We start from the raw sequence: 23,296 nt of genomic DNA, 5'->3' as shown, positions 1-23,296 counted from the left end.
TAGAATTATCATGTATATAAATGTTGAATCACTGTGTTGTACACCTGAAACTAATGTAATGTAATACTGTGTGTCAACTACCCTTCAATAAAAAATAATTATCTACAAAAAAAAAAATCATGTCTACCAATCTGCTTCATAAGAAAAAAATAAAAAAATAAAAAAAATAAAAATAAAATAAAATAAAATAAAATAAAATCCCCGATGGGTTCAAGAGCAGGGTCATCTTTCTTATTGATTATGCCAGTAGTATTTTCTTTTAATTCTGGCGCCCCTCTGAGAGGTCCTGGAGTAAAAAGATCCAATTGAATTTCTATTGTTTTGCTCCCTATACCCATGGAGTCCCTGAGGTAATACAAAGGAAAGAGCCAGATCTGTCAGCATACACAATAGATCCTTCAAAAAAGAGAGCCCAGCAAAACTTTCTTTTCTACTCTTCAAGTAAATGATCACTTGCCCAGGTTCTAAAAGGCCAGGTGGCAATGCAGAATTCTTAGCAGATTTCTGCATCTGTCTAACATCATTCCTTTCCTCGAAATGCTTTCATGGCTTTCTGATGATCTGGATCTTTGCTGTCTCTCTGGTCTCCATCCACTCTCCACAGAGCTCACCAAGCTCTAACCTCCCTGACCTTTCCCCTCTTCCTTGAACATACAGAGTTCTTTTTGTCTCAGGGCCTTTGCACTTGTTTTCTCACTCATCCCCATCTCTCACGCCAAGTTAGCTCACTTCTACTTGTCTTACCCAGAACAAAAGTTTCATAATTACATGATATGGCTATTTGTATGATTATGTGTTTAATTTCCTCCACAGTCAATAAGCACCATGTCTGCCTTATTTCCTTTGTATGCATGGGGCCTACCATAGTTCTTGGCACAGAGTAAAAGTCCCCACCAATTTTCATTGAATGAATGAATAAGTTAATCAGATAGAAAAACAAATGTATATCTCTCCACTGTTCATGACTGGGGACCAGTGTATTCTCTTCTGCCCTTTATCCTTACCTGTTCAATTTCCTTTTCCTTCCAAGAAAAATGCATGACCAAAAGAAGTCTAAGTGAAAAAATTCTTAAACATGCTCTCTTACTGGCATTAGAATGTGATCACTGTCATTTACTAAAATAAGTACATATACACCTCACATATATCTAATAAGGAAAAATTATAAGGGGTTATTCTCTATAATTCCACATTATGGGCTGCTTACCTTAGGTCTCAAAACACATTTGGAAGTTCCTCCAAAGAATTATTGATAATTCTATAAAATACTCATCTTAAAGAAATTGTTTTGAAAGAAATTAAATTTTTTTTTTTGTCAAGTATTTCAACTTAAGAACCATGATCAGCTTGTACAAAATAAGGCTGCTTAATTGGAAAAATAGAGTCAAAATAAAAAAAAAACAGAATCTTTCATTCAAGAATCAGAATATTTAAGCTGACAGAGCTAGTCTTAGAATCAGAAAAAAATAAATGCAAGAACAACAGAAAAGAGTAGATAATTGTGACATTAGACCATTCATTTGGGATTGCTCTTCCTTTTTTAAATATGCTTGGATTGCTATATACTTTCCTCTTAAGACTGCTTTTGCTGTGTCCCACAGAAGTTGGGGCTTAGTGTTGTTGTTGTCATTTGTTTCCATATATTGCTGGATCTCCATTTTGATTTGGTCATTGATCCATTGATTATTTAGGAGCGTGTTGTTAAGTCTCCATGTGTTCGTGAGCCTCTTTGCTTTCTTTGTACAGTTTATTTCTAGTTTTATGCCTTTGTGGTCTGAAAAGTTGGTTGGTAGGATTTCAATCTTTTGGAATTTTCTGAGGCTCTTTTTGTGGCCTAGTATGTGGTCTATTCTGGAGAATGTTCCATGTGCACTTGAGAAGAATGTATATCCCGCTGCTTTTGGATGTAGAGTTCTATAGATGTCTATTAGGTCCATCTGTTCTAGTGTGTTGTTCAGTGCTTCCGTGTCCTTACTTATTTTCTGCCCAGTGGATCTATCCTTTGGGGTGAGTGGTGTGTTGAAGTCTCCTAGAATGAATGCATTGCAGTCTATATCCCCCTTTAGTTCTGTTAGTATTTGTTTCACATATGCTGGTGCTCCTGTGTTGGGTGCATATATATTTAGAATGGTTATATCCTCTTGTTTGACTGAGCCCTTTATCATTATGTAGTGTCCTTCTTTATCTCTTGTTACTTTCTTTGTTTTGAAGTCTATTTTGTCTGATATTAGTACTGCAACCCCTGCTTTCTTCTCACTGTTGTTTGCTTGAAATATGTTTTTCCATCCCTTGACTTTTAGTCTGTACATGTCTTTGGGTTTGAGGTGAGTTTCTTGTAAGCAGCATATAGATGGGTCTTGCTTTTTTATCCATTCTGTTACTCTGTGTCTTTTGATTGGTGCATTCAACCCATTAACATTTAGGGTGACTATTGAAAGATATGTACTTATTGCCATTGCAGGCTTTAAATTCGTGGTTACCAAAGGTTCAAGGTTAGCCTCTTTAGTATCTTACTGCCTAACTTAGCTCGCTTATTGAGCTGTTATATACACTGTCTGGAGATTCTTTTCTTCTCTCCCTTCTTGTTCCTCCTCCTCGATTCTTCATATGTTGGGTGTTTTGTGCTGTGCTCTTTCTAGGAGTGCTCCCATCTAGAGCAGTCCCTGTAAGATGTTCTGTAGAGGTGGTTTGTGGAAAGCAAATTCCCTCAGCTTTTGTTTGTCTGGGAATTGTTTAATCCCACCGTCATATTTGAATGATAGTCGTGCTGGATACAGTATCCTTGGTTCAAGGCCCTTCTGTTTCATTGTATTAAATATATCATGCCATTCTCTTCTGGCCTGTAGGGTTTCTGTTGAGAAATCTGACGTTAGCCTGATGGGTTTCCCTTTATAGGTGACCTTTTTCTCTCTAGCTGCCTTTAACACTCTTTCCTTGTCCTTGATCTTTGCCATTTTAATTATTATGTGTCTTGGTGTTGCCCTTCTTGGATCCTTTCTGTTGGGGGTTCTGTGTATTTCCGTGGTCTGTTTGATTACTTCCTCCCCCAGTGTGGGGAAGTTTTCAGCAATTATTTCTTCTAAGATACTTTCCATCTCTTTGCCTCTCTCTTCTTCTTCTGGGACCCCTATAATACGGATATTGCTCCTTTTAGATTGGTCACACAGTTCTCTTAATATTGTTTCATTCCTGGAGATCCTTTTGTCTCTCTCTATGTCAGCTTCTATGCGTTCCTGTTCTCTGATTTCAATTCCATCAATGGCCTCTTGCATTCTATCCATTCTGCTTATAAACCCTTCCAGAGTTTGTTTCATTTCTGCGATCTCCTTTCTGGCATCTGTGATCTCTTTCCGGACTTCATCCCATTTTTCTTGCGTGTTTCTCTGCATCTCTGTCAGCATGTTTATGATTCTTATTTTGAATTCTTTGTCAGGAAGACTGGTTAGGTCTGTCTCCTTCTCTGGTGTTGTCTCTGTGATCTTTGTCTGCCTGTAGCTTTGCCTTTTCATGGTGATAGGAATAGTCTGCAGAACTGGGACGAGTGACGGCTGGAAGGACTTCCTTTCTTGTTGGTTTGTGGCCCTCCTCTCCTGGGAGAACAGCGGCCTCTAGTGGCTTGTGCTGCGCAGCTGCGCGCAGACAGGGCTTCTGCTTCCTGCCCGGCTGCTATGGAGTTAATCTCCGCTGTTGCTGTGGGCGTGGCCTGGCTCGGGCAGCTACTCCAAAATGGTGGAGTCGCGTTGGAGCAGGAGCTGTTGGGAGGCTATTTATCTCCGTAAGGGGCCTCCCTGCTCCCTGCAGCCCAGGGGTTAGGGTGCCCAGAGATCCCGGATTCCCTACCTCTGGATTAAGTGGCCCGCCCTGCCCCTTTAAGACTTCCAAAAAGCACCCGCCAAAACAAAACAACGACCACAAAAAAAAACAAGAAAAAAAAATTTTTTTAATTTAAAAAAAAAAAAAAAATTTTTAATTAAAAAAAAAAAGGTGGTCGTTCGTTTTTCTTTATTCTCCGGTGCCAGCCTCAGGCCTCTGCTCACCGGTCTTTCTGCCCTGTTTCCCTAATATTGGGGTCCCTGTCCCTTTAAGACTTCCAAAAAGCGCTCGCCAAAACAAAGCAGCAAAAAAGCAAAAAAAAAAAAAAAAAAAAAAAATGGTCGCGCGCTTTTCTTATGCCCTCTGTCGCCCAGCCTCCAGTGCCTGCTCACTGTTCTTGCTGCCCTGTTTTCCTAGTATCGAGCGCCCTGCACTCTGGCCCGGATGGCTGGGGCTGGGTGTTCGGCAGTCCTGGGCTCCGTCTCCCTCCCGCTCTGCCTGCTCTTCTCCCGCCGGGAGCTGGGGGGAGGGGCGCTCGGCTCCCGCGGGGCCGGGGCTTGTATCTTACCCCCTTCGCGAGGCGCTGGGTTCTCTCAGGTGTGGATGTGGTCTGGATATAGTCCTGTGTCCTCTGGTCTTTATTCTAGGAAGGGTTGTCTTTGTTATATTTTCATAGATATATGTTGTTTTGGGAGGAGATTTCCGCTGCTCTACTCACGCCGCCATCTTCCGCCCCCTCCCCAGAAAAGAGTAGAAACTGTTTCTAAAACAAATAGTATCTTAAGAATATACATTAAGAAACAAACTTCTGTAAGACCATATTTCTAAAAGGGCACAACCAATGGGTTTACTCAGGAAACTTTTAAGATCTACAGTTTTAAGGTTATTGGTTTATAGAACTTATCAGATTCTTTGACTTGGAGATTTATGGATTTATTTACTGTGATGATGGTAGACATCAGAGTCACAAGAGAGGAAGATGAAGAAATAGGCACAGATCTAGCTTTCATAGTCCTTGGTTATCTTTTTAAGTAAGAGAACTATTGAGTGCTAGGTTTGGTCCCATATTTCAGTTCTAAGAAGGTAACTAAAATATCTGGATGCTCAGTAACCCGAGTGGGCTTCCCTATGAATGACAAAGCCTGTGAAGGGTACCATGAAACCTACCTTCTTGGGTACAACAGAGGAACTGGAATTTACTGTGCTTTCATCATGCATCATGACAAGGTCAGAGCTGCTCTCATCCATGACTTCTTGCATGCTGTTCACACTGCTGCTCTGGCTGCCTGTACTCACAGACATGCTGGGGATGGAATGGTTGCTGCCCAGGCTGTCCATTTCCCTGCTCAGGCTGGTTCCATGTTCACTGTCCTATGAAAACAGGGCACTGGGGTTAAAAGAAATGACTGGAGATAAAAGTGCCAATCCATTGACTAAGCTATTAAGCACACTTAATTTTGCAGTGCCAAGTTGCTTTTCTGCCAAATCTGCAAAGATAAACTTTTTATGCAGTGATTCCACTATACCCGCACCATTTTCAGACATCACAAATTCACTTCTACGTCTTCCTCAGGGGCCATTCTGGACATGAGTCATAAGGTTCCAAATGCTGCTATCCTAGGGCTTTCCTCATCATATGCAACTATCATATCGTATTGCTTAAAACAGAATCAGGCCAGGTTTGTAAGAGGCCTTGAGGAGCATCAAGCTGGTAGGTAAGGATTGTAGGCAACTGAACAGGTGATCTCTAGGATATCTGCAAATATGGCAGTGCTCACTTGAAACTAAAATGGAATGAAAAGAGTTTTCAGAGATTTGACAAGCAATATGCTCCTTTGCAAATCATTATTGAGTAACTTCATATCGAAGCAAGGTTATTAATTCTACTGTCCTGGACGGGTAATTAAATTCTGCCTCCCTCCAGAAATTTTATCAAGCTTACTTCTTAGTCTTATTAAATATATCTGTTAAATAATACTAGTATTTGTCACTACTAGTCCAAAGATTACTATTTAAGAAGTCGTACAATAATCAGAACATATAATTTATGCATCACAGTGAGATCTTTTGATATAAATTAAATAATATAATTAAAGCACTTAGCTCAAATAAGCTCTATTTTCAAAGAACCATACTGTACATATACAACTTTAATGTGCTGTTACTTAGCCATGGCAATATCAGGAATCACTGGCATAGGTAGCTTGGGTAATTTAAAATGGGAGATATTACATTATGTTTTTAATATTTATTTTTCAAATTAAAGGGGATCATATGTATATATATAGTCAAGACATTTTATAATCCAACTCAGTTTTCTGAATTTCATTTTTATAGTTACTGACAAAATTATTTTGTTTCACTTTCTTTTATATTCAAAAGGTAAAAGAAAATCAATTCTTTACTGCTTTCCCCTTTGTTATCTAGTTTTTGAGGAATAGGAGCCCTTTCTTTTGCTCTAATACTCTTGCTCCGTTATGCACCTCCCGACATTCTACTTCTTTACCTACATCCTCTATCTTCAGTGCCTCCTCCCTGGTGGCTTCCCTCTGTGTGTATACATGAAGAGGCCTGTTCCATATTCATGTACCATCCTACATATTGCCCTTTGTCACTTTTTCTTCTTAGCTAAACTTATGAATCTTAAAATAACCAACTTTTGTTGTCTTTACTTTCTCACTTCCCATTTACTCTTCAACCCACAGGAATGTACTAATCATTCTAACTATTACTGTAAAACTGCTTTTACAAAGGTAATCAAGAACGCCCTATTTGTAAAATCCAGTTAACATTTCTCTTTTGGTCTTTGTCTAACTTGACTGTCTCTGTGGCATCTGATGATATTAACTTGCTTTCTTCTTGAAGTTGTGCACTCAACATCTGTGATGACTTTATCTCCTAGGCCTTCCTTTTATTATATGGTATGGCCCTCTTGTCATTCTACATTCAACTTCTTGATTCATTATCATTTCAAGGCTCTTGACTCCCAACCAACTACTCTGTACCCAGACCTCTTTCCTATGTTCTGGGTTTGTATTTCCCAACCAACGGCTAGCCATCAGCATTCAAGTGTCCCAATTGACATTACTCTTGCCTCAACCAATCCTTCTTAAGTTATTTGAATGAGAAACCAGGAAGTCATCTTTCCTTTGAAGACTCTGCCTGTACTATCTCAGTAGCATATGATGGCAGGACCTTAAACTCAATAGGCACCAAACTGAAATCATCCTACACTTACTCTTTCTCCTTGTTTCTTTTTTTCTCTTTTCTTGGTATTGACATACTCTAGTTACCCAGGCGCCAGTGCTCAGTCACCTTAAACCCCTCCTCGCCTGTCACCTTTCATGAGAAGCACTGTATTATCAAATCTACCTCTATAGTGATTCTCAGAAGTATTCCTCCTTCCCCCACTCCCACTGGGATTGCCCTTATTACCTCTTGCATGGACATTATCCAGAAAGTCACACATTCAAATCCACCTTACACTCTGTTGCCAGGATAATCTTTCAAAAGCACAGTACTTACCCCAGTCTAAAACACCCTCCGCCTGTCTGTCAAAACTCACCTACATTACGTCCTCCAAACAAATTTCACTAATTCTCACTGATTTTCTCCCCACTATGGACCCCTGCATGTGCTACGTTCTATAGCATTTTTAATATTTTTGCCTTATTATAACAGTTATTTTATGAATGTCTCTTCTACAACTCTGTATGTCTCTTAAGGAAGACAGCATCAATTACATCTTTATCCCTAACAGTGTTTTTCATAGTGCCCAGGCCAGAACTTTCTCACAGAGTAAGCACTCTTACTCTACAAGTGTCTGCTGAAATAAATAAAACCTACTTCTTCATCCTCTTGTGACTCATTAAGGGGTCCATTTCGTGTCTCTTGGAAAAGGATTTTTTTCATTCTTCGGTACTGTAGGTTATCTAGCTCACGAACAGCATCTTTTGTCCTCTGTATGAGGTCGATTAGGACACGTAGTGGCCGATCTCGGCGAATGAAGTCATGCTGATTGAGGGAGGAGGAAAAACAGAAACCAATTATGAGGAAACCATATTTTTAGGTACAAGATTAGAGATAAAAGTAAATAGACATAAAATGGTTCTATGGATTTTGCAGAAATAACCAGATTTGATTTTCATTTCACGTAGCCTCTCATCTTGGATAAATCTTATAGGGAGATAACTATGCTTTTCTCTTCTTCCTCAAGCCCCATTTTGTGGATGTTATCCTAGAATGTACTTTATCATATGGGTAGTAACAATGACTGGAACCTTAAATAGAGCTGAGAGACTTTTAACTTTCAAATCTGAAACTATATAATAAGCAAAAGTCATGGAGAGTATAGAATATTCTTGTTATAATCTGCCTCAATCCTCTTCCCCACCCTACACTACCCTTTTAAAAAGAGACTTGTGTATATTTCACTTTCTGTTTCTATGGTCCTATGTTGTGTATGCTTGAAATTATGGCAGCTTAAATGTATCCAGAGATCAGAATTCTGGCAACTTCATCTTTCCTTTACAGAGCTGTATAACCAGAAATAAGAAAAAAGGGCCTCTAAGGAATGAAAACAGACACCCCAAAGTCCATAAGCTTTCCTTGGTATAAATGGTCTTCACTTTAAATTTTATCAATGATCTTTAACACATATTCTGTTCTCCTGGTTTCTCGGCCTATAGAAGTTTAGAAAGAGAGAATGAAAGTGGGAGAATAAAGGGTTGAGAACTGTTAAAGGTAGGGTTATTTGTTGTAAAAAGAACTGTCCTTTGAGAGGTCTCTGACAGCCTGACAGTAGACAAAGAAATTCCATAACTAATACACCTATCAACCAACCAAGGAAAAATGAACAAAGGTTTGTGGGCTATTTTGAAAAGAGGCAAAAGCCTCTCATAGGGTCCTTTTATACTCCAAGAGTTCATCAAACACTACTGTCTCTGAGTCACTAAGAAGTAAAATTATGTTCATTGTGCTTTTTTTTTTTTTTTTTTTTTTTTAGATAATTATTTTTTATTGAAGGGTAGTTGACACACAGTATTACATTACATTAGTTTCAGGTGTACAACACAGTGATTCAACATTTATATACATGATAATTCTAGGTACCAGCTATCACCATACCAAGTTGTTACCATATTTTGACTATATTCCTTATGCTATACATTACATCCCGGTTACTTATTTATTTTACAATTGGAAGTGTGTACTTTTTTTTGGTTGTTGTTGTTAGGGCATCTCTCATATTTATTGATCAAATGGTTGTTAACAACAATAAAATTCTGTATAGGGGAGTCAATGCTCAATGCTCATTGTGCTTTAAGAAGGCAGAGCAGCATATCATATATTTTGACAAGATTGCACAGAAACTGTTCAAAAGTAGGAGGAAAAATCTTTGTTTTTTTAAAGGAAAGGGTTCAGTTACTTGGAAAATTCACTTACATGAAATTTTAATTTGGAGATATTGGGAAAATGAGATACAATGTGGTAGGCCCTAGATTATGGAATTAATTTAATTTCTTTATAAGTTACACAGATATAAAAGAGGAGCAGGACCATTGTGAGAAAAAAATCTACTTGTCTTGTGTTTCTTTACCCTGACTTTGCTATCAGGGGTATTGTGGCTTTTTCTCCTGCTTTTATAAAATAACTCTTCCTTTGCAAAGAGTCCTTTCTGAAAAAGAAACACCATTCCTAGAAGCAAGTGTCACCTGCATATTTCAAGATAAGAACAAAAGGGAGAAAGTAACTTATTTTGCTACTCCAATGCTTGTAATTTTATAAGAGCAAATCTTATATTTGTTTAAGTTTTTAGTAAGCTTCAAGCTATAACTTAGGATCACCAAATTTTACAGCAGGAATAGCTCTTAAAAATTCCTTTACTTTCAAGATGAGGCAACTTAGGCTCAGAGAGGTTAAGTGGTTTACACAGCTAAATAGAGGAAGAGTCAGGTCTGCAACCCAGGTGGTCTTTATATTTGGGTTTGTTTTCTGGTAGCATACCACTATTATCTTTTTTAAATTAAAATTTAGAAATTTGAAGTATAGTTGATATACAATATCATATTGGTTTTAAGTATACAATATAGCGATTTGTGCTATTTTCTTTCTAAAACGTAGATTTGAGCATGTCATTCATTGTGATAGATACTGTGTTGCATTTATCCCCCATTCTGACCTCTTTTCCTTGCCTTCCTTTATTGTATGCACTAGAATGTAAAAGAGTGGAACTCCAGCCTTCTTTGCAGTTACAGATAACAATGTGGCCAAATTCTGGCCAGTGAGATACAGGCAGAAATCCCTTAGGAAAGCTTTGTGTTCTAGAATAAAAAGGTATGGCACATGAAGAAAAGGCACTTTGCACTTTGCTCTTCCTTCTTTTTCCTGCCTGGAATAAAGACTTGAGAGCTGGAGATGCAGGAGCAATTTTGTGATCAAGAAGATAAAAGCCACATGCTAAGGACAATAAACTAGGAAAAAAGAAGGAACATGGATCAGTGGTATTGTTGAGCTATGTATAGCTCTGAACTGCTTATAACACCTTCTTCCCTCTTTTCCCAGTGTCCTGGACTTCTTATCACATGAGATAATTAAACCCTTACCTGTTTAAATCCTTTAAAATGGATGCACTCAACATCTTAAAAACATGCCTCCATGATGAAGTTTGCCCTTTTACAGCTAGGTTCATGCTTGTATTTCTAGGTACAAATCTAGCCACTCCTACTCCTCCTTCCCATCTAGAAGAATGCACAGTACATTCTAGATAATCTTGCCTCGTGTCATGCATTTCACACCTGCATGCTTTTGTCATGGTGCTTTCTCTGCCTACAATCCCATCTCTTCACTGTTCTCCACACCCCTACAATTAAAAGCTTCTCAGACCCTTTTGAAAGAATGATTTTACTATTCTTGGAAATACAGAAAAATGCACTGAAGAAAGTAAACCATCCAAAAGTCTATCATACAGAAATAAAAATTGTTAAATTATGGAATATCATTTGAGATATTCTCTCTCTCTTGGGATGATGGTTATCTTGAAATAACTTCACATGGGAAGCTTATTGCATATGTTAATTTAAAAAGTAATCTATTAAATTAAGTTATGCTGGAATATAACAGTTAGAAGAGACTGAAGTAAAATCATTGCTTAACTTTATTTTAATTTCTCCACCAAGAAATACCAGTTCTTAAAAGGTCCTCTAAAGTTAAGACAAAAAAAACATTATGAAAAGCTTTAAGAGACTAGAGTTATTTTATTTAAACTAGGAATTTCAATTTTAAAAAAATTTTAAATATTCTATATTGAATTTTTCTTATTAAGGTATCACTGATATACACTCTTACGAAGGTTTCACAAGAAAAACAATGTGGTTATTACATTCACCCTTACTATCAAGTCCTTGCCCCTACCCCATTGCAGTCACTGTCCATCAGCGTAGTAAGATGCCACAGAGTCCCTATTTGTCTTCTCTGAGCTACACTGTCTTCCCTGTGACCCCACACACACCATGTGCACCAATCATGATACCCCACAATCCCCTTCTCCCTCCCCCCTCCCCTCCCCCTCCCCTTTGGTAACCACTAGTCCCTTCTTGGAGTCTGTAAATCTGCTGCTATTTTGTTCCTTCAGTTTTGCTTCATTGTTATACTCCACAAATGAGGAAAATCATTTGGTATTTGTCTTTCTCTGCCTGATTTATTTCACTGAGCGTAATACCCTCTAGCTCCATTCATGTTGTTGCAAATGGTAGAATGTTTCTTTTTTATGGCTGAATAGTATTCCATTGTATATATGTTCTACATCTTCTTTATCCATTTATGTACTGATGGACACTTAGGTTGCTTCCACATCTTGGCTATTGTAAACAGTGCTGCGATAAACATAGGGGTGCATATGTCTTTATGAATCTGAGAAGTTGTTTTCTTTGGGTAAATTCCTAGGAGTGGAATTCCTGGGTAAAATGGTATTTCACTTTTTAGTTTTTTGAGGAACCTCCATAATGCTTTCCACAATGGTTGAACTAGCTTACATTCCTGCCAGCAGTGTAGGAGGGTTCTCCTTTCTCCGCATCCTTGCCAGCATTTGTTGTTCTTAGTCTTTTCTATGTTGGTCAACCTAACTGGTGTGAGGAGATATCTCACTGTGGTTTTAATTTGCATTTCCCTGATAACTAGCGATGTGGAGCATCTTTAACTATGAATTTCAATTTAAGAACTTTATTGTCCCTCTAGTCTGAAAAATTGTAAAATTACATTTCTTTCCTACCCCTAGTTTTATTGGTTACACTGTTATTTTTACATTGCCAATGTTTATAACATTTAAATTCTGCTCTTATATCAAAGATTTTACCTTAGTTCTACATTTAAATGGATTCCATGTGAAGGTGACACTTTAATGTCAGGAACAAAATGTGAGGAAAAGATGGATTATTTAAAAATACTTGGAAGTAATTAGATAGCCAACTGGGTGGAAAGAAAAGTTGAATTCTTCATAACAAATTTCTGCATTACCTCCTAAAAAAAGGCTCAGCATAAGTAATGTTTTCTCAAGAGAGAAACAGGAAAAAATATCTGTAATATCTATTACAAATAAGGAAAAGAATCCCAGCAATCCAATAAACACGTGGGCAAAGATCATAAAGAGTTTGCAAAAGGAAATAGAAATGGCTTTTCAATACATGAAAGACGCCCAATCTAACTCTTAATGAGAATACAAATTAAAACTACAGTAAGAAAAGTTTTTCACTGATCTGATTAGCAAAATTCAAAAAAATTTGGTACTCACACTCTGTTAATGGGTATATAAACTGGTGTAACCACTCTGGAGAATAATTTGTCAATATAAGTTTAAAATCAAATACCCTATGCAATTCTTCTTCTAGGAATTTACTCTTTAGATATTCATATTCAGGTACAAAATTACATGCAGATATCTACTGCAGCACAGTTTGTATAGCAAAAGATTGCAAAAGCCAAAAATGAGTTGGCCAGCAGTGTAGGAGGGTTCCCCTTTCTCCACAACCTCGCCAACATTTGTTGTTGTTTGTCATTTCGATGATGGTGATCCTTACTGGTGTGAGGTGATATTTCATTGTGGTTTTAGTTTGCATTTCTCTGATGATTAGCGATGTGGAGCATCTTTTCATGTGTCTGTTGGCCATCTGAATTTCTTCTTTAGAGAACTGTCTATTCAGCTCCTCTGCCCATTTTTTAATTGGATTATTTGCTTTTTGTTTGTTGAGGTGTGTGAGCTCTTTATATATTTTGGATGTCAACCCTTTATCAGATCTGTCATTTATGAATATATTCTCCCATACTGTAGGATACCTTTTTGTTCTATTGATGGTGTCCTTTGCTGTACAGAAGGTTTTTAGCTTGATATAGTCTCACTTGTTCATTTTTGCTTTTGTTTCCCTTGCCCAGGGAGATATGTTCATGAAGAAGTCACTCATGTTTATATCCATGAGATTTTTGCCTATGCTTTTTTCTAAGAGTTTTATAGTTTCATGACTTACATTCAGGTCTTTGATCCATTTCAAATTTACTTTTGTGTATGGGGTTAGACAGTGATCCAGTTTTATTCTCTTACATGTAGCTGTCCAGTTTTGCCAGCACCATCTGTTGAAGAGACTGTCATTTCCCCATTGTATGTCCATGGCTCCTTTATCGTATATTAATTGGCCATATATGTTTGGGTTAATGTCTGGAGTCTCTATTCTGTTTCACTGGTCTGTGGCTCTGTTCTTGTGCCAGTACCAAATTGTCTTGATTACTGTGGCTTTGTAGTAGAGCTTGAAGTTGGGGAGCGAGATCCCCCCCACTTTATTCTTCCTTCTCAGGATTGCTTTGGCTATTCGGGGTCTTTGGTGTTTCCATATGAATTTTTGAACTATTTGTTCCAGTTCATTGAAGAATGCTGTTGGTAATTTGATAGGGGTTGTATCGAATCTGTATATTGCTTTGGGCAGGAAGGCCATTTTGACAATATTAATTCTTCCTACCCAAGAGCATGGGATGAGTTTTCATTTGTTAGTGTCCTCTTTAATTTCTCTTAAGAGTGACTTGTAGTTTTCAGGGTATAGGTCTTTCACTTCCTTGGTTAGGTTTATTCCTAGGTATTTTATTTTTCTGATGCTATTGTGAATGGAATTGTTTTCCTGATTTCTCTTTTTATTAGTTATTAGTTCATTGTTAGTGTATAGGAAAGCCACAGATATATGTGTGTTAATTTTGTATCCTGCAACTTTGCTGAATTCCGATATTATTTCTAGTAGTTTTGGAGTGGTGTCTTTAGGGTTTTTTATGTACAATATCATGTCATCTGCGAATAGTGACAGTTTGACTTCTTCTTTACCAATCTGGATTCCTTGTATTTCTTTGTTTTGTCTAATTGCCGTGGCTAGGACCTCCAGTACTATGTTGAGTAACAGTGGGGAGAGTGGGCATCCCTGTCTTGTTTCCAATCTCAAAGGAAAAGCTTTCAACCTCTTGCTGTTCCATATAATGTTAGTTGTGGGTTTATCATATATGGCCTTTATTATGTTGAGGTACTTGCCCTCTATGCCCATTTTGTTGAGAATTTTTATCATGAATGGATGTTGAATTTTGTTGAATGCTTTTTCAGCATCTATGGGGATGATCATGTGGTTTTTGTCCTTCTTTTTGTTGATGTGGTGGATGATGTTGATGGATTTTCAAATGTTGTACCATCCTTGCGTCCCTGGGATGAATCCCACTTGGTCATGGTGTATGATCCTTTTGATGTATTTTTGAATTCGGTTTGCTAATGTTTTGTTGAGTATTTTTCCATCTACGTTCATCAGGGATATTGGTCTGTAGTTTTCTTTTTTGGTGGGGTCTTTGCCTGGTTTTGGTATTAGGGTGATGTTGGCTTCATAGAATGAGTTTGGGAGTATTTTTGTATGTTTTCTTACCCCTTCACTAGGATGTAAGTTCCATGAGGGCGAGAACTATTTTTCTCTTGTGTACTACTGTATTATTTTCAGTGCTTAGAATAGTGCTTGGCACACAACAATCAGTAAATATTTCTTGAATAAATGGTAGGCTCATTTGATTTCATCCTTCAAATCAAATAGACTAAATCAAATCAAATAAAGATCCAAACATTTATTTATGAAAATTACATCCAAAAAAGTTTTCTTCAGCTATACCTTTACATATCTTCTGCTCCATTTGTTTTGCTTTATTCTTCAGGAATAATAGGTTGGCATATATTAGATCTCCTATGTCTTCCACATGTGTCATCTTTATAGACATCTTCAGATTTTTTTCTTTGGCAGTTAATTTTGTTTTATTTTCCTAAGACTATCTACCATTGGAAACACCCCGAATGGGTTGGTTTATTATATATGCTTGTTGCTTATTATTTTAATCTGTTGTGGTTTGATTTTTCTCTTTCACTTCTTTCTTTACCTCTGCCCACTTGATTTTTATATCCTTTTGTGGTCGGTTGCCCTATAACTCATCTTTGAATCCTGGTAGTTACCTTCTTTGTTTTTTTTTCCCCCATGATTTTTAATACAGCTAAAAATGTATTATTTTTACCCTTTATGGTAGTTTTTCATGTTCTTTTTTTAAAAATCTTTGCTTACTTCAAAGTAATAAAGATATTACTTTACCTTTTATTATCTGGCATTTTGTTCTGATTGGTATTTTTGTCTATAAAAATGTGGAGCTGTTGCTAAGGCATATGGAATAGTTCATACCTAGAACATGTGACAGCTCTATGCTAAAGGAGAATTAGGCAGATTCCTTTTCCCTGTTGCTTCTGTCACCATATTCCTGTGGCTTCCCACTCACAAGAAGAAAAAACTTTTGGGTAGATAAACTAGTTGGCTTCAAACCTCCCTCTTTAGGAATACTCAAAGCCAGAAAATATAAACAGAATAATGTTTACAGAGTTTTAAGAAAAAGAAAATATAAAAATTAGGAATGTGACCCAGACAAGGTGCTCTTCAATTATAAAGGCAGATGACATTTTTAAGTTTTACAGATTTAGGCAATACAATCTTTCTGAGTTTTTCTTAAACAAAACAAACAAAAAAAAAGTTGAAAACATACAAATGTCATAGAAAATGGCTACAAAATCTGGGCTAGTATTGACAAATAAAAGATATTTACATTGTAAAAGTTTCCCACATACTTTCCTGATATTGATGGAACACATGTCTATGTATAAAGTGTATAATAAAATGTTACATAAAAAGAGATGCTAAAAAATGCATCATTTAAATAAAATGAACTCAGTTAACATGATACTTTTGTCACCAACATGTATGATGTAATGCTATGTTAATGTCTGGATTATATATTTATCATACATCTTCACTGTCTAATCGCAGAGCTGTCATTTGAACAATCGGCAGACCCTGTTCTGAAAGCACTGCACTGAAGTTTATGCAGGTATTGTCATAGGAACATCACTATGATGATCAGAGTGAGGAGAAATATTCTTTGTCATAAGGCGAAAAGAGGGAGGAAAAAAGAAAGGGAAAAACTATCCATAGGGAATATATAGCACATACATTTTGATAATCTAGCTATTTCTATGCCTAGCTACCATCTCTGGGTAAATGATGAGGCAGCATGTTGTGATCCAGTTTGTCATGATGAACTGCCACAGGAATGATTTACTATATTCCGCTACAACATAACTTTAAATCCCCCCATTAAATATAAATTTGAAAAATTACCCGTAATAGTTCCACTGACGTTGGCCTTTCCTGAGGTATTTTCTGCAAGCAGTAATCAACAAATCTCCTAAAGGAGTCTGTCCTGTGTGTACAAATACATCAGAAGAAAATAAAATCAAGGTCTGTAGAACACACTGATTACCTTAAATACTTTTCATTTAAGGGAAATTTTTAGATTTTAGAGATTAATAAAATATTTTGAAATATAAGGAGAACTGGACCATTTTCCAGTTTAGGGTGTCTAAAATTAATTCTTTTGGATAATGAATATGGACAGTTTCAAGTTCATCAACACATAAACATACCTTAATATACAAGCAAGGTCAAATCATAATATATATCAGAAAATGAAAATACTATATTTATATATAATAATGTATTATATATTTTTTTCTCTCCAAAGGTAACAACTCTCATAAGTCTCAAACCTACATTCTTCAAAACCAGTTGTTAACTCTTCCATCATCTGCAACCTATAACCAGGTAGTAAAATTTGAAGCATAAGAGACATGGAACCTAGGAACGAGGTTTGTGGATGAAAATACTGCCTCTCTTAAAAAATTCCACTTTGTCTACTCTTCTTTAAAATTGCTCTTTTCCTACAACTCTGGTGACCCAAATAGTTATCAAAATGTTATAATTTTTAGTAAGGAACAATACGTATTCTGAGTAGAAAGATATGTTCTGTCTTAACACATTTAAATACACATACAGTAAAAACAAAAACAGACAACTAGAAAAATAATGGTATCAGAGAGGGCACTTTATCTCTGCTGAGAAGTGGTAAGAACTAAGATGATCAATGTAAGATCCTCATGACTTAGACTAAATTTGTCAGGAAGATGGCAGGGCATGCTCCCTGCAGGATTTCACTTACTGCACACATTAAGAACACAGTACAAGCCACAGTAAGGGCAGAAATAAATATAAATGTGTGTATATGTGTAGCTAGTTCATGGCTATAAAGCATCAATGTCACTTATTGTAACATACAACAAAGGAATGAAATGCTTTCTAGGTCAGATATTTAAAATGTAATTTCATGAAAGTGCCAAATATATATGGCGATTTTCTTAGAGATTTAAAATGATAGGAGAGTCTTACCATTCATTAGACTGTAATGTTGGGGAGTCATTCTGAGCAATGTGATATAAGGCACTCATTGCATTCATGTTGAAAAGGGGGGGCTTCCGTTCCGCTGAAAGAAAGGAAATATGATAAAGTAGTCTTAAAAGAAATCAGTCAGAGAAATGAGCATCTATGAGCAAAGCTTTGCTGTTAAATCAATAGTTCATTATTGTCATCATGTCACATCATCCACTTATTTTAATCTCTAAGGTCAGCCCAGAACAGTTATTCAGAAGATACTGCCAGTCACCTTAATGTACATTGGCAAAGCTCCTAACAGACCCATTTCAAGAGAGTGAGAGAAAAATTTCTTATATTTTTCACCTATCTTTAAAAGGCTGGTCTTTGTCTTCCCATTACAGGTATGAACATCTTCATGTTTTGTGTTTTAATTAAAAAATATATGTTCATTGAAACAAATTCAGAAAGCACGACAAAGAATGAAAAAACAAAAGACTATTGTGGAATGGAACATCTTAAACCTAACATCATATGGGAGGTAATGTAATTCAATTTAGTAAACACTGATTGAAGGATCATCCAGGCCAAATAATGGCACAGGTAGGGGTACAGTGGAAAAGGAAGAAGATAAATAATAAGCAAGGCTTGGTTCATCTCTTTCTAAAGAGAAACTCAGTGAACCAGATATTTCTTAATAGAAAATTTATTCCATTCCAGCCCACCATGATCTCCTTTTTGGAATTTTTATAGTTCTCTTTTAGTATACTGCTCATTCAGCATGTGCTCTCCTGTTGTATTTACATAAGCATACAAATCTTTTGTCTCAAAAGAAATCATAAGCTCTAAGAGCAGGATCTTATAACCCTAATATTTATTCATTAATTTATTCCTCAAGCATATATAATCAGATGCTATTCAGATATTAGGTGCTCTGTTTGTTGACCAGAGGAAAGAAATAAGGTTCTAGCTCTGAGTACACTTAATTTTATGCTATTTGTTAGTTGTTATGTTGTAGAAGATAAATCACTATCTCATTCTGCCATGTTTATCTTAATATATTCTTTAGATAGTCCCACTTTATAATTTATAATCTGATCTCAAGTTCCATCAGAGCACCTTGGTTTTTAAGTAAAGATTCATCTATTTACCACTTTTAAAATGGTAAATTCTAAGAATCAGAACAAGAACTAAGGGCAGAAGTAGCAGGGAAGGCATTGTCACTCATAGAAGGAAGAACCCACAAAAAGCCAGAGTCGTAAAACAAAACAAGACAAAGTGAAGCAAAACCCCCCTAAAACCCAGAATGAACAATGCTGAGAATATAGAGAATTTAGTCACTGGCAGTGTTCCAGCAGAAGGCAGCTATAGTTACTCATCTGTGATACTTTGGAAGGGCTTCTCATAGTTGCAACTAAATTATCTCTGATGCCTTTGAGATATAACAGTCTATGATTCCACAGATATTTTTTATTAAGTTTTCAACAGTACATTTTACACTCATCAGGATATAATACTCACTCATATTATAATACTAGTACAAATATGTACTAGTATTGTAGGGACATGAACTATTAACAAGTAGAAATTTGAAAGCCCCAGTGTGGACAAATGGATTTATATCTGTTTCAAATGTAGAAGAGGAAAAACTGGTTCAGGTTCTTTTATTTATCAGGAGGTAGATTCTAGAAATTTTCTAGAGACTGGCCTTCTGACAACTTGAAGTTTTTGAAGTCATGTGGATCTAGGAACTCATCATGTAACCATCAATGGCTTCCCATTATTAGGACAAAGTCCAGATCCTTAGATATAGCCTATTGGCCTTTATTAACATGACTCTGGCTGCTCTAGCATTTCATTCTGAGAAGCAATGATTTCCTTCCCTCTCCTCCTGCCCTCTCTTGCTTCACTGAAAAGGACCAAGCTCAAAGCCTTTCACAAAGGCTGCTGTCTGTCTGGACTCTTCTCTCATTTTTGTTTCCTAAACTTTATCTGGTTAAATCTTGCCAGTCCTTTAGGTTTTACCTTAAATATAATTGTATTTCTGCATTAATTTAATACATATTTATTCAAGGCATATTATATGCTTACAATCACTTCCTCAGGGAAGCCTGCCTGACTTTTCAGACTACGTTGTCCCCCATTAGATTCTGGCATTGCGAATTACATTTTTCCTTTCTACCACCTTTCATGACCATAATTAATCATTTGTGTTAATTCTTTACATAATGCTGTGTCTTCTTTGCTAAACTTACTGAGGGCAGGGACAATGTCTATTATGTACATCCTTGCATTCCCACTGTTAAGCACAGCACCTGGTATATATCCTTAGTGGCCCCCAAATACCTATAAAATAAATAAATGATGGTAAGGCAAAGAAGAAACTTTGTCAACAAAGAATCCTTGTGCAGCAAGAAGTCACAAAAATGCCTGAGCGGTGACAAAATCTTGGGGCTTACATCAGATACTATGTGATGGCTTCATTCACTATCAGAAGGCTACACTGCTCTCTCACTAGCAAAAGGTATAAAATTCAAGCAGCTCAGAAGAACACTGAACTGCAGAGGAGAAACAGCAGGGAAGGGGCACTAAAGAAAGAAGAAAACAGGAATTTAGAAGCAATAGATGGAGGAACAAAATCAACAACAAAACCCAATTCAATAATTATTAAGAAAGGCAGTAGCTCAGATTTGAAGCCGGAATGGTAAGGCCTGTAAGTAGCAGACCGTATATTGTGAGCAAGACACGATGACTGCTGGCCACACAATGGTAGAACAGCTCTAGCAGAGAAGCACATGACTAAAAGTATCCCAAACACAGCACACAGTTCTGGAGTCTGAGAAGCATTCCCTTCATGTTAATTTCAGGCGGCCTTACCTATGTTCAAGCCCTTGGCTAGATGTACTACATAAATCCTCTCGGCTATGGTGACAGCACTCACTGCTAAGTCAGCATAATATAGAGCAAGAGTTGGGAAACTATGGCCTGTGGGCCAAATTCAGCTAGGTCTCCCAATAGGTTAGATTAGATGAGGATTACAGCCTCAGCTGTCCATCAGCATATTGTCTCTGGCTGCTTTTATGCTGTAAGGGCAGAGTTGAGAATTATGACAGGGATTGTCTGGACTGCAATGCCCAAAACACTTATTACCTGGTCTTTTACAGAAAATTTGTCAGCCCTCACTGTGGAATATAATAGTCTGCATACAATTCTCCATGTAAGCAGCTGAATAGGAACTGGGTGTGCTTTTGAAACCACCTTGTGACATATAATCCATATTTTCTCAAAAGAAAGGAAAAAGATGGAAGCATTAAAAAGCTGAATTAACTAAGCTAGAAGAAAAAAATAGTGATTTCTACCTAAGGACAATGATCAAGTTTTGCGGATGGCTCCATGTGTGTTATGTGAGCTCAAGGTTCAGGAAGGTCAGTTCAATGAAGCTTCTAGACACTAACTACTTTGCTTGGCAAGGATCATGCTAAACTAGAGCACCTAGACTGGGCTTTATTTTAATAAGGAAGATCAGAGAGTACTCCTGTCTTAAAATAAATACTTAATGAAAAGACAATAGATTTCTCATGAAGAAATGTGGCTGCAATCATAACAATGATAATAATAACTGCTACCATTTATTGAGTTCCTAACTACACGTCAGGCACTCACTACTTTAGATGTGTTTACATACATTGTTTATAATTCTCACAATAGCTTGGCAAGAAAAGCATATTTATTCCAATTTCCCAAAGAAGAAACTGAATTTGAGTTGGCTTAAATAATAAAACAAAGTCACATAGTAAGTGACTAAATTTTCACTAGGCGTCAGTGCCTCTTCAATAACTCTGCATTTTATGCTAGGTAGTACTTATATTTCAAAAAAAAAGAAGCAACTTTAGAGGAGTAAACATATCTCCCTGTCCCCAGCAGCCATTACAACATTCACTTATTAACAGATAAACAATGAGTGGCTAATATGCAAGAAGAAAATTTCAAGCAGAAAAATCACTTAATATTTATGTTTTTGTGGCTTTTTTATCTGGAGAATTTATTTCTGAACACTCACTGTCAACTCCATGACAATGTTCATGGACCATTTGCCAGCTTCTACCATGATCTTTGCTGTTGAACTAAGTGTCTGCAGTTTAAACAAATGAGCACCAGATTAACTTCTTTTGAAATAATCTTGAAAAATAAAATATCTGGTGAGTGGATAGTACAGTGTCCAAGAGTTTTCACAGGATTCATGTATTTAATTAGGTTTTTCAGTGGAAGGTCAATGTAACGAAAGAAAATTTGTGAAAAAGGCTTAACCACTTAGGAACCATAGAGCTTGATCAAGGGAAGAGGTGGGGTGCCGGTAACAGTATCATCTTCTTCCTTAGTGACTTAACCTCAGCAATTCAAATTACAGATTAGGGAACTCTTTAAAAATATACACTAGTATAAAAGAGATATCATAAAAGAAATGTAACCACACATTATTCAGGCACTATCCATAACTTTCAATGCAGTTTCAACATTAAAAGTAGAAGTTAAAGTATACTGTTTGTACCTGGAATTTCATTAAACTTCAAACATAGAGGAAACTTAGAAAAATCATTGCTTGGGGTTTAATATGCAGCAGTTTAATCTTTCATGTAAAAAAATATACTTCTTTTATATGTCCATTAATAAGACTAATGCTAAGGAGATAGAGATGTATGGTAAAGCTGTCAAAAAAGTATTTCTATGGTTTCTGACATTACCAATATAAGTTTTGAGTAATTGCTGAGAAGTTAAATGTCCTTAGTAACTATTTTATGAACATTAACTGAGCATGTACCATCATCTTTGAATCTAAGAAGCCAATAACTATAAAATGAACCACTATTTAAGATGCATCACTATTTCATGTACAGTTTAGGAAAAAATGCTACCAATTATAATTATAAAATGCTGTTGCTTATAAAAAAATGAAAGATATGTTAAAATTTAAGTAAAAAATTTGGATGAATATGATATATAGACCAGAACTGTGCTGATAATGGCTAACATTTATTGAGCACATAGCATACAACCATTACAATAATAAACACTTGAAATCCATATTTTCATTTAATCCAGGCAATCCTTATAAGGTAGAGGATCTTATTTTACAAAGTTCCTGGAGAGTTAAGCTAATTTGACCTAAGTTAGACAACTAAGACATGGCAGAGTTGAAATTAGAACTCAAGTTTATCTGACTACAGAGTCTAATAATCTTAACTTCAATCCAATACTATAACCTATCAATTTGAAGGAACTGCTGTTGTGGAGGAGGAAAAGACAATTTGGGAGACAGCTACTTCATTTTTAATTCAGTAAATCATTTTATAGGAGTCAAAGTTATGCTGATATACAGAACATGTTATACATACTTTAATTCCTTTTTATAGACAGATAAAATCAGAAAGTAAACACATACCAGGGCCTCTCTCAAGAGAAGTATAAAGTATCTCCTGGGATCTGTATCTATTTCACCCAATGTTCATCGCTGTTGAAAACTTCAGTCATTACTACATATATACAGTACAAAAAATGATGTGGTAGTGATGTTGAATCACCATTAAAGGGCAAAGTTGTTTTCTCTTTTTGAGAGGGTTGGAAAGGGTAGAATCCACATTACATTTAGGAAGATTTTGTGAAGAAAAAAATTTGTTAAAACA

At 36.4% G+C, this 23,296-nt stretch overlaps 1 protein-coding gene across 5 annotated transcripts in view; it reads right to left on the bottom strand.

Moving 5' to 3' along the window:
- TAOK3 (TAO kinase 3) overlaps positions 1-23,296 on the bottom strand; it is a 174,575-nt gene that overhangs the window by 42,006 nt on the left and 109,273 nt on the right. For 4 of the 5 annotated variants that reach the window (XM_036929330.2, XM_036929331.2, XM_036929332.2 and 1 more), the window contains exons 10-13: positions 17,634-17,727; positions 16,530-16,611; positions 7,660-7,827; positions 4,981-5,184 (exon numbers count right to left, since the gene is read on the bottom strand). In XM_036929330.2, the coding sequence (XP_036785225.1) occupies positions 4,981-5,184; positions 7,660-7,827; positions 16,530-16,611; positions 17,634-17,727 (548 nt within the window). Of the gene's footprint in view, positions 1-4,980; positions 5,185-7,659; positions 7,828-16,529; positions 16,612-17,633; positions 17,728-20,267; positions 22,136-23,296 lie in introns of those variants that run through there. The other variant, XM_057491983.1, reaches the window with a different exon arrangement.

Source organism: Manis pentadactyla, chromosome 14, assembly GCF_030020395.1.
Source record: "Manis pentadactyla isolate mManPen7 chromosome 14, mManPen7.hap1, whole genome shotgun sequence".
NCBI classification, from domain to species: Eukaryota; Metazoa; Chordata; class Mammalia; order Pholidota; family Manidae; genus Manis; species Manis pentadactyla.
The sequence above is the reverse complement of the archived record's forward strand: the minus strand, read 5'-3'. Positions and strand labels throughout refer to the sequence as shown.